Source organism: Lactuca sativa, chromosome 4, assembly GCF_002870075.4.
Source record: "Lactuca sativa cultivar Salinas chromosome 4, Lsat_Salinas_v11, whole genome shotgun sequence".
NCBI lineage: Eukaryota > Viridiplantae > Streptophyta > Magnoliopsida > Asterales > Asteraceae > Lactuca > Lactuca sativa.
Window position 1 is genome coordinate 9677255 of NC_056626.2, and position 12265 is coordinate 9689519.

The following is a 12265-nucleotide window of genomic DNA, read 5'->3' on the forward strand; positions in this document are numbered from 1 at the left end:
CTCCGCTATGGTTATAGATAGACACAAGTCGTGGTGTGCGGCTAGGGTTTCTCCGATGGTGTGCTGTGATGAAGACAATGGTGAAGGTGGTCTTTGACTTTTGTAGAAGAGGCCTGGGTTCGAGTCATGGCCTCTTCTTTTCTAGTTAATTAATTTTTTGAGCAAACCAAACACACTCTAATCTTAGAACCAAACATCCCCTAATGGCATGGAAGGGTAAAGTAGAAAAGAGGGCGATTATGACAATTTTTGCCCAAATATACGGTTATTATGGACATAAAAATAGGGATGAGCATATGGACCGGGGAACCGGCCGGAACCGGTACCGGAACCGGAACCGGAGCCCGATGGAACCGGTCGGGCCGGGACCGGGACGTTATTTTTGTGGATTTTTGGAACCGGGAACCGGTAGGAACCGGAACCGATTTAACCGGAACCGGTAGAACCGGCAAAAACCGGAACCGTATGATGCTATTTTTCAAGGAGCGGTTCCAACATTTGAAGACACGACAAGAACCGGTAGGAATCGGGAACCGGTAGAACCGCCGGGCCGGTTCGGTTCTTGATTTTGGCCGAAGCCGGTTCCCCGGTCCGGTCCGGTTCGGGCCGGTTCCGGCCGGTTCGGTCCTTTTGCTCATCCCTACATAAAAATGAACTTAGGATATAACCGAATATCTCTTGAAAATTCAAGGGTTTTTATAGCATTAGCCCAAAAGAAAATATAAGAAATACACCATATTAAATGGACAAAAGTTCCAACATCCCAATTACAATTATTATTAGGCTGAATGATGTGGTATCGATGACACCGCACATTCAACTCATTGATAGTGATGTTTTTGCATTTTTTTTTTACTATTTTTAAAAAAGACTAGGGTGTGATGTTTATTGCCAAATATGAGAGAGAGAGAGAGAGAGAGATGCAGAGAGAGAGAGAGAGAGAGAGAGAGGTGCATCATTTGCCTCTCACTTTACCGTTGGTGGATAGTTACTATCGGTATAATGTCGTCGGCAAAAAAAGGCTCACGGTGCGGTGTTTACCGCCAATAAAGGTAGGCAAGTCAACATATCGATGGTAAAAATACCACCACACCGTCCAACCTTACTACCCATGTATCTATTGCAACTAAAGACCATCAAAATAATGCATTCCATCGTTTTTGCAGGGGAGGCCATAATCCTGTTAAAAACTTTGTCATTCCTTGATTTCCAGATGCACCATATTGTTCCATAAACAATGAATATTAAGAATTTTCTTTTCTTAGCACAATGACACCAATTCGTAGCAAAGTCTGTTGAACTCGAGAAAAACTATTGCTATTCATACCGCACCAATTTAAAATAATCCTCAAAACATTAGCAACAAAGTTGCAAGAAATCAACAAGTGATCGGCATTATAGTGGGCATAAGATAGAAGGGATATTTACCCTTCTTTAACTAAGAGCACTACCAGTGGGTATTCTTCTTAGATATGCTCTCCTCAGGGCCGACTCTACCCTTTGCAAAACTAAGTAAGGACTTAGGGTCCCTAATTCTAAAGGTTCCTCAATTTAAAAACTTATTATGTTAATTATATATATGTATATATACGTATTTCTTGGGTTACAAAGACAAGTTGGAGCTTGGCTTGGTGGTAAAAATGTTGGTTTAACAAACCAAAGGTCTCAGGTTTGAATCTATTTGCTTACTTGAAGGGCCCCGATTTTTTGCTCCTGGCTCTCCTTAATAGAATAATTTTGAACCATATCATCTTGTTTGCTTATAGCCCCAAAATTGGTTGAGCCGCCTCTCCTTAATGAAATAATTTTCAATTGCGTGTCTTAAAACATCAACATGAAATCTTCCATCTTTGGCTAAATTGAAACGCCACCCATCATCTTAATCACCAATTGAAATTACATAGCATATTTGTGTTAGTCGATGAAGTTCATCCATCTCGAGGTTGTTACGGGGTTGTCTCACCCAACTCCGGTTCATACCCTCTTCATTCCTTCTATTAGCAATCCAACAATACTTTTATTTTTCAATCTTATATAAAGAAGGGGATGGCTTGTCAAGTGCTCGGTAACGATGTGCATTGATTTTTTTTTTTCGTTGCATGATGCAGCTGCAATAGTATTTTCAAGGAAGGAGTAAGAGAGGTAAATAGTAAATACTCTTAACATTTATATCTTGAACAATTTTATAAAAGATAATTATTGCTTTTATCCATTGTAACAGTTAGTAAACATGATATCACCCATCAAGCGGCGAGTGAAATTGAAGGTGAATATTTTATGATCAAAAGTGAAAGGATGGATAATTACAAGAGATGGTATAATAAGAAACTAAAAACCATATTTAGTTTTTATATAGAAATATAAAATACAAGTTCATAAAATTCATTCTTTATTCGCTTTTTTGGTACCGTGATGTTGACATTTTGTGTAAACTAGTTCGTTTAAGTTACATAAAAGTTTTTTTTTGGAAACGACAGAATTGTACATAAAAGATTTATTCTTATGTATCGGATGAAAAGGAAATGTAAAATATTTTCATGAATGTCATTGACAGAGATCCAGGATGAACATTTTACGTAAAAACATGTTGGACACTTGCTACTTGAGAACACAATAAATTAATAATACGAGGAAAAAAAAAAGGGAAAGTCACTCTAGAGTCAATACGGGCCGGCTGTTTTTTAGTTTTATAGTTTTTTATTAAATTTTATGCAAACCACCAACAAAATCAAGATGGGCTGCTGCTATTAAATATTTTAAAATTCAAGGCTCCGCAGCCTCTTGTTCAACAATGGACTGCTTGTCTTGCGATTTGATGATATTATTCTATTTTACATTTTATTATTTCTTCAAATCTTCAAAATAGTTGGGATAGTTGTAAAAAGTACGAACATCACTAATAATTTTATCCTATTAAAAGATATTTAGAACTCTAATCGTAAATTATGTATATAACTTAACCATTTATCATGTAAAAAAACATCATATATTCTTTTTGAGTGAATACACGTTTTTTATATTGTCCACACGCAATCATGGATTCACGTTAAAAGCATGTGACCTTCAGAATTCTAACGAAGACATCCATAATGCCACTCTGGCTATTTGAATCTAAGGGTTTCAGGCAACACAAACATTAAAATTAAAGGGGCCGAAACTAATACTTCAAAACAAAACCTTTGAAATAAGTTTATTTTGGTTTCAGTCTTATAACATATACTAAATTTTTTAACTTAATAGTCAATGGGATGGTTTTTTCATGTTAATTAGAGTTTATAACAGGATTAATTAACAGTTAATGATTTTTTTTGTTAAACAACAAATTATTTTGAAAAAAAAAGTACTAGACCATAAATCGAAGAGTTAATAAAGATTCTTATTGCCTTATCAACATGTTCATGAAAAAAAAATCTTAAGGAAATAAGTTGAAAATAAACTATATTAATCATATATAAAACTTTTATTATATAAATAATAAGAAAAACAAATATGATATTACAAATAAACATATAAATAAAGTAATCGATGAATAATATTTTACATAGTATTTATTACTCCTAATAATTGATAAATATAAATATAAATATAATAATTGCATGAATAATATTTTACTATTTAAATATATCATCAATGTATAACTTATCATAATAGTTGTTATCTTCCAAGATTTATGCATATCTTTTCCTTGTTTTAGGCGTAATTATATTTAAAGTTTGTTTTGTTTTACTGTGAGTTTGCAGAATACACATTTACTTTATGAGAAAACCACGATTATTACAAAACTAATACTAAATATAGTAAAAAGCAGGGGGGGGGGGGGGGGGGGGGGGGGGTGTCGAAAATGGATTGGATTGAAACCGAATATATAAAATAACAAAAATAGAAACTACTATGATCTAGATCAGTTCGACTATGGCTTACAATCATTCAACCCCTTACCATGAATTGATATAAACTTACAGTTTCAAATAGGGAAAATGACTCTGGAGGGTAACTAATTGTTGAGTTTGTTTTCATTTGGTCCATTTTTTTGTACCCAATATATCATTGAACTTGTTATTTGTATTCACCATAACCCTTTTGACCGGCTATCACCTGTTATAGTCGGTCAAAGGGTTGTGGTGAACACAAACAACAAGTTCGATGATATATTGGGTACAAAAAAAGGAAAGAGACCAAATGAGAACAAACTCAACGGTTGCTTACCCACCTGAGTCATTTTTCTCAAAAAGTTAAATGAAATTAAAGTTGCAAAAGTATCAAAGACTATAACCTTCTTAAGCTATAACGTACATGAAGAGCGTTTCAGAGGGGTAGCTTCGTCAAAACATGGTCTATGCTATTCTTATTGTGGTTAGCTGTCAACAACTCTCTGCAAAATGATATGACTGTGTATGAGAGATATACTTATCAACACAACGTTTCCCTCAAGATATATTATGGTGATGTGTCTGCAAAAGATGCATGATCTTGTACATATTGATGTTGTATCTTATCCCATGAATTCAATCTTAAAGCCAAGTAAACTCAAAAATCACAACGCTTATGATTCTACTCATTTGTAGACTTGTCCATAATTCATGATACGATAAATCGTTTGATTGAAAATGTAAATGTAGTCATGAAATGCACCTACTCAATCAAAATTCCCCTAACAAATATTCAAGTGCATTACAAAGTTGTACATGTTTCTTGGGTTATGTTTTAAAGAGAAGCAAAGACGAATCTCATAAAGTCATTAATATGAGCAGGAGATGGCGTGGGATTTTCTGTAAATGAGTAAAGGGAAAATGACTCAGGAGGGTAACCAACTGTTGAGTTTGTTCTTATTTGGTCACTTTCCTTTTTTACCCAATATATGATCAAACTTGTTGTTTGTGTTATGGTGAACACAAACAACAAGTTCGATGATATATTGGGTTCAAAAAAAGGAAAGTGATCAAATGAGAACAAACTCAATAGTTAGTTACCCTCCAAAGTCATTTTCCCTTTCAAATAAAAATAATACAATTGTTAAAATGATGTCATATCAAATACAATTGTTTTATAATAAAGACCAGTTGGGTAATCAAACAATTTATTCTCAATTATGATTGCTTAAAAGAAAGACCAATTTGGGCATTGTGCCAAAATAAGAGCCGACTTTTAAAGGACTTTAAAAATGGGAATCAAACGGGAAGTGGACTTTTCAAAAACTCATAAAACATGTTTATGAGCCGGTTTTGACTCAATCCTGGTATGGTTAGCTGGTTTGGTCGGTCCATATTTGGTCGGTGATATGGGTGGGTGTACTAAATATTTAACAACGTGCACCCATGCATTAAGGTTGGGGTGTGAAGACACCGCATGTAGGACGCAATGTGATGATATGGCACTACGGTGTCTTGGGTGAACACTCTCCTTTGTTTTCCTTACTTTTTCCCAGCCATAATGAGAAATCATTGAATCTTACACCTGACCTCTTTTTTTGTTTGCTTTCTTATTTATACAATACACGAGTCTTTAACATATAAAGAATGAGAGAGAATCATTTCCTAGATGAAAGACATGGCGATGAGGTGAAAAACAAAAAGTAAGAGGTGTGGAGAAACAACACCAATAGAAGGATAGCCTAATGGACCGAATTATGGAGTGAGGATTGACATGTATGAATATATTTGGTTAAAATAGTTGAAAGTTTAGATTTTATTTTGAACTGAAAGTTATAGATTATTTATGTAGAAGTGTTTGGTAAAAATAGATATAAAATTTATAAATGTGTAAAATTATTTAAACTGACATCTTAATAGATAAAAAAAACAATATCTTTATTCTTTAAGCATAAATAATATTTGTTATAATAGACATGGACCTTTCTTTAAATGTATTTGAGCTAGGAGTATTTTGTTTTAAACTAAAAACTTTAAGTTCATTCCCCTACACGACGATCAAGCTTTTTCTAGAAAAACTAAAAACTGAAGTTCCTGAAAGCTATCAAATACTCTCTAAACCGGTTTTTTAGTTGAACCGGTATGGTGACCGGTTCTCGGTTCAACCGGTTTAACCGGTTCGACCGTCGGGTGAACCGGTTTCTATATTTTTCATGTTTTTTCTATTTTCCTACACATACATACATATAGAAATTATGAATTTGATGTTTACATGTTCAAACATTAAAAATACATATAAAAATAAGTTGTAAATGAATTCAAATACATTAAAATAACATATAACCATAAGTTTTAGTGTTTTACATCAATTCATATACTTCAAAAAGAAAATAAAGTATAATACAAAAACGAAATATAGTTTTTGATTAATATAAACACATCAAATGAATTTATAACATTTACTATATGTTTTTATTTAGAGAAAAATAAATAAATTTGAAAAAAAAATCACCAAAGTTTATTATGTAAATGATTTTTTCATGTGTTTTTATTCGGTTCAACTGGTTTATTTTGACCGGTTCAAACGGTTTTTTCTAAAAACCGGCCGGTTTAGTCCAGTTCAGAAATCAATATAAAACCGGTGATAGTTGAACCGCTCTCTCTTCCGGTTTCCGGTCCAACCGGTTCGACCGGCCAGTTCAAACCGGGTTTTAAAACATTGCCAAATACATCACATTCTTTAAAATTTTGGAATTAATGAAAATATTAAAGCTTCTTTGTATAAAATCACATACTAACTAATTTTTGGATACCTTAAAAGATAATTGTATCAAGTTTCAAATTTCACTCCCCCCTTACAAAATTTCAGTATGGTCAGAGACGGATGTACAATTTCATGGTAAGGGTGGTCTGTATGGGTGTTCGTTTGGATAGATCAGTTTGATCCAATCCAATCAAGTAAATCCAAATTGATTTCGGTTTTTAAAACATGAATCCGAATTGTCCAAACTAAATTTAAATCCGATCTGATCCGATCCAATTACAATTTGGTTGGATCGGTTTTTATAATTCGGTTTTCAAAAACCGAAACATTTTAAAACGACATATAATTATAATATTACCCAACTTTACACAAGAAGTAAAAACAAATAATTTAGTTGTGATTTGAAATTTATAAATAACTAATAAGAAGATATATTATAGTTAAATATTTTATAGATACAAAACTTTCGAGAGAAAATGCATATTAATGTTTTTTTTATCGGGTGAAACGTTTTGAACCTATTTGAAAAAATAAATTACAAAATTAATAAATAATTATAGATATATATTATAAATAGATAAATGATAAATGTTTATTCGGTTTTTTTGGACTATTCGGTTCTTATTTTATAAACCAAAACCAATCCGAAATCCAAAATAATAATTCGGTTTTGTTGAAAACCAATCAAAAAATCCGAATATCCGAACCAAATAGTACAATCCAAATTGTCCAATTGGATAATTTGGTTTTATCCGAATAGTGAATAGCTCTAGTGATGTGTCAAGGAAAATTTTAGTAATGTCACTAGTAAAAAAAAAATTACACTGCGTTCGAAAAATCCAGATATTGTTAGTGCCACTATGGACACCATAATAAAACTACCAATGATTATGGTAAAATGTGTGTTGAAGAAATCATTATTTATTATTGAGTTTTTGGGAAGTAACTATTAATATTGTTTTTTGGTGGGGTTAATCGTATAAAAACATTATGTTTTCATATTTTTTTTTCTATTTAATGTTTTAAATCTATTTTTTATTTCAAAAAACCCTTAAATTTTTTCGTTTTTTATTTTCTGATTTGGCTATTTTTACCAAGTTTATCGACAATCTTTCAATTTTACATTATTTTTTTCAAAAAAAAAAGAACTCAGTTTTTTTGGGTAACTCTCACATTTGACAAACTTTTTCATTTGTACCGTCATTTTCGTTTTGGTTCACAACTGCCTTTGTTGTTGTTGTTGATGTTCTTGGTGAATTTTCAACATTAAAGAAAGAAATATTAACTTTTTTAGAAAACAAATAGAAAGTTTATTGTGTCTAATTCTTATTTGAAAAATACATAATGGTCAATTTGGAGATGCTCAAACATATGAAGAATATTAGTTTAGGTTGGATTGACATCTTAAACTGTTTTTAGAATCAAACAACAAAAAAAATTTCTAAACTTCGGTATATATTTGGAATCTAATTTTAGCTTTTATGTTTTCCCTACAAAAAAATATTTTTAATCTCAAAGGTGATTTGATGCATAATAATCTAATTAAATTCCTATAAGATTTATTTTCCCCATCAATAGTCATACGAGTCAACAAATATTATAAATAATCTAAGATCTCAAGTTGTTTGTCACCTGCTAGCTACTACCTATGAGCATTTGTAAATTTTTTGTATTAAGAATTAGACTCAACAATCTTTCTCTTTGTTTAAAAAGATCAAATGTTTTATTCGGATTTTAATGTTGAAAACCATCAAGATTATCATAAAAATGAACAATAATGAAAAACAGGGGTACCATAAATCAAAACAAAAAAATTGGTACAAAAGGGAAATTTTGTCAAATATAAGAGTTTCTTCGAGAAAAAAAAAATGATTTTTCCGAAAAAAATATTCTGTAAAAACATATAATTACCGATAAACCTGTTAAATTAATCAAATCACGAAAAAAAATGTAAGGTTTTTCTAAAATTAAAAAAAAATGATAATAAAACAAAAAATCCCAAAATATAAGATTTTACACAATTAACCCATTTTATTCTTTAGGATCAAAATAGTTAAATTAGAGAATCATGTAAATAGTTACTTATAAAGTACTGATTATTGAATTAAATGAAAATTTATATAACCATCTATAACTTTAAACACCTAATATCTGATTATCTTATTTTTCAAACCTAAACACCCTCATATGTATCATGTTCTTTGCTTTTTCGTGGTTCATTATGTTGATCTCGTTTCCATTTGAACTTTATAGATAATAATTAACATGTCAAATAATAATATAACCGTTTAATAAAAATAATTTAAAAAACTGCCATGCATTTTAACACAATAATCCTTCTGACCCATTCTACTAACATGTTAGCTAAGTATAACTCAAATCAATGATGTTACTATAAGTATGTTACAATTAACACCTCTTTTCTTTTACATGATGCTCCAAGATTTTATGAAAACCTTGACAAAAGTAACTGCTTCCATTTAACTATGAGTGAAAAGATGCCAAATACAGGGATGTGGATTAACCCCAATCCAAAATACCTGCGGTAAATCATTGATCCCATGAGTGACATCATCTAAAAATATTTTGTATACCTCAAAGCTGGTAGCTAGAAGTTTGTAAATCTAGTTTTTATTTGTATATATATGTTTAGTTGTAATCTTTTGTATGGTATAAAATGATATAAATTATAAATGCTGAAAACTCGCTTAAAGCTATCTGAAGTAGATTTTGCAATTTTTTTTTAATAAAACGGTTTCAAAAACTGTATGCTTTCGACAAAAAATTTTCCCCGTTTTATTTTTAACTAAAATTTTATTTTAACTATTAAACATAACTCAAATCAACTTATTTGCAGAATATTATATACCAGATGGGAGCATATGAAGATGATAAGTCAAGGAAGGGATATGGCCACCTGTAATAACAATAAACAAGGTTAATTTTAACTACTTGGATCAATAAGTTATTAAGACTTTTTTCTATATTAAGTTAATAAAAAAAAAAAAATACACCCATATATAAATCATGTCCCCTTTCAATATATTAAATAAAAAAAAAAACATAAAAGAAAGTTTTTTAGCTTACCGAATTGATACACAGGCATGGAGAATCCACTGAAAGATGACAAATGTAGAAGTCCACAAACCAAAATATGCTAAACGGAAGAATGGAAACCGCTGATAAAAAAAAAAAAAAAAAAAAAAAAAAAAAGATAATAATAATAATAATAATCTCATGATAAGACTGTAACACAGAATATGCAATCAAATTACTTTCACTAGTTTATTTATTATACTTATAGCAGTAAACTTTATAAAATCCAACAATTATAGCAATCTCATCCAAATACAAAGCAATTTTTTTCACTGCTATAATTAATTAAAGTTTTCAACAAATAAGAAAAAAAATCATTCAAAGTACAATGCTAAAATCGGGTAAATTTTTAAAAGTATAATGCCTTAATAAGAAAAAAAATGTTGGAGTAGAAAGAAATGAAAGTAGGTTGCTATAATACACATATAAACAAAAGTACATTGCTATTTCTTGTAGGAAATGTCAAAACTGATTAAAAGTATAATTAGCAACTTACAAGGCGATTTAGCATCACATCAATGAGGAGGAGAACAACGTTAATCGAATGCAAGCTAACATTTAACTGTAACAAACAAGTATAAGAAAAACACTCAAAAAATAATGGAGTATAAAAATATATAGAAATCAATCCATAAGCTTTTAAAAAACTTACAAAATTCAATTTGTAAGTTACAGGAGCAAGAAACGGATAAATTATAAACCAAAAGACACCATCAGTGAGCCCCACAGCACCTCCACATATCTGTGCTTATAAAGATTAAAGAGAGAGAGTGAGAAATGAACTTTAAAAATAAATAAACAGAAAAATAATATTTTTATTTTGAAAACATGCCTGGAAGACAATTTGGCATGAATAAGCCCATATGCTAGCTGTCTTGCGTGTACTAATAATATCTCCATGGTTACTCACTTTCATGGACATATGTTGAGGTTCCACACTCACTTGTATTAAAGAATCCACTAAACCCACATCATTCATATTATCATCAACAGCTTCATTCCAATATTGGCAACACCCGTAAATGGAAAGTGAAGATGCAAGCTACACACGAAAAGGTGCATATTATAGCAATATAGTTTTTAATAAAATGATTAATATAATTAGAAACATTACATACCCCAAAATAGAAAGTGACCAAAACAAAAGTCCACCTACAAATCACCAAAAGAAAACAAGATATCCATGAAATCTGACATGTGTAATAAACTTAATTTGAATAAACAATGAAAGGGATAAGAGTTTGAAGTAATAAACTTACTGAGTGTAAAAGAAAAGTACTCTAGCTCCACCAATTACCAGATTAGAAATGATCAAAGCCAATAGTACACCAAAAGCAATTAATCTATAAGCAAGAAGCCAAGCAGGATGAATTACTCTCAAAGAGGTTTTCCAAGTTTCGTCCTCATACAAAATCCCAATAGGTTCAGTTTCATCAGCTTGTTGTTGAAGTCTCTTTGTGTTAAACACTTCATATTTGATTATTAAAATCCAAGCTGTTATAATAACAATGAGGACCCATGATCCACAAAGGAAGAACCTCCAATTCAACCAGTAACTCAGGGCTGTTGTATCATCCATCAGTGGTCTCTATAATTCGATATTCCTGTTCATAAAGCTGTATGATTACAAATTCTAGTTTAATCGCCTAATAGGGTAAGTATAATTTGATGTTCCTGTTCAATTTTGGATCCAAATAACTTCTATTTGACATCAAAAGTCAAAATGAACGGCCAAGTTTGAGTTGCGAGTAGAACAGACACCAAAGTCAGTGCATTTATACTAATACCAACTAAGAAAGCAAGTAAACAAACCATATAGCATGAATATGTGAGGAAACCGCAGGGATGTGTGTGATAGATAATTAGATATCGAAGCAAAACACCGTCAACGGCGAATTGCAGTTTAATAAAATGAAATTGAAAAAGAATTCATCATTGTGAAAAATAGATTATACAATTACAACTATACATAAGTATAAATCTAGATATCTACATCTAAAATCAATGAGAAATCAGGACAACTTAAAAGAATCATACCTTGAGGGAACTCGAGAACTGATTACTTATGTGCCTGCGTTAGTTCATGGTTATCGATCTTCCACTGTTATGTTGTGATCACGGATCAGGAGCAAGGAGATTTGGGATTGGAAGAAAAATGTTACTAGCTTTTGCATTTTGCAGTTAGTTGTTGATACCGAGACGATGCTCAACGAAATTTCATTTGGACCTTATAAAATAAAGGGAAATTAAATAATAAGAAAATAACTAAATAACAATTGTTTATAACAAAAATAACCATTTAGGTCTGAATGGTTATATTCCAAATTAAAAAAAAAAAAAAAAATAACTTTTTTTTTGACAAAAAAAAGATTGAAATTGATATTTTGGAATTTCAGACCAATACTTTGGATTCTAGAACAACATTCAAGATTCCGGACAAAATTTTTGGATTCCGAAAATAAAAATTTTGAAATTTCAAGAACAAATTCGAAATCCAAATAATAATTCCTAAATTTCGAGAAAAAAATTTATTTTT

General features: G+C 30.9%; 1 protein-coding gene across 2 annotated transcripts; it reads right to left on the reverse strand.

Annotated features, from left to right (window-relative positions):
* Positions 1-8906: 8906 nt before the first annotated feature.
* Positions 8907-12024, reverse strand: LOC111910644 (uncharacterized). Of its 2 annotated transcripts, none has more exons than XM_023906473.3 (9): positions 11767-12024; positions 10989-11345; positions 10848-10881; positions 10562-10771; positions 10382-10471; positions 10226-10291; positions 9721-9812; positions 9503-9550; positions 8907-9173 (listed from the first exon to the last, which is right to left on the reverse strand). In XM_023906473.3, exons 2-9 carry the CDS (start codon positions 11306-11308, stop codon positions 9080-9082), a joined length of 954 nt encoding a protein of 317 aa, XP_023762241.1. In that variant the 5' UTR covers positions 11309-11345; positions 11767-12024; the 3' UTR covers positions 8907-9079. The 2 variants fall into 2 exon arrangements, with proteins under 2 accessions (XP_023762241.1, XP_023762240.1); XM_023906472.3 differs by having other exon boundaries at positions 10989-11333; positions 11767-12020.
* Positions 12025-12265: the final 241 nt, after the last annotated feature.

What these genes read in the sequence shown, in the direction of transcription:
- LOC111910644 (XM_023906473.3), bottom strand. Translation starts at nt 11,308, where the DNA reads ATGGATGATACAACAGCCCTGAGTTACTGGTTGAATTGGAGGTTCTTC. An exon ending in GTACTTTTCTTTTACACTCA is followed by an intron (nt 10,882 to 10,988) that starts GTAAGTTTATTA and finishes GGTGATTTGTAG; the next exon opens with GTGGACTTTTGTTTTGGTCA. An exon ending in TGGTCACTTTCTATTTTGGG is followed by an intron (nt 10,772 to 10,847) that starts GTATGTAATGTT and finishes TTTCGTGTGTAG; the next exon opens with CTTGCATCTTCACTTTCCAT.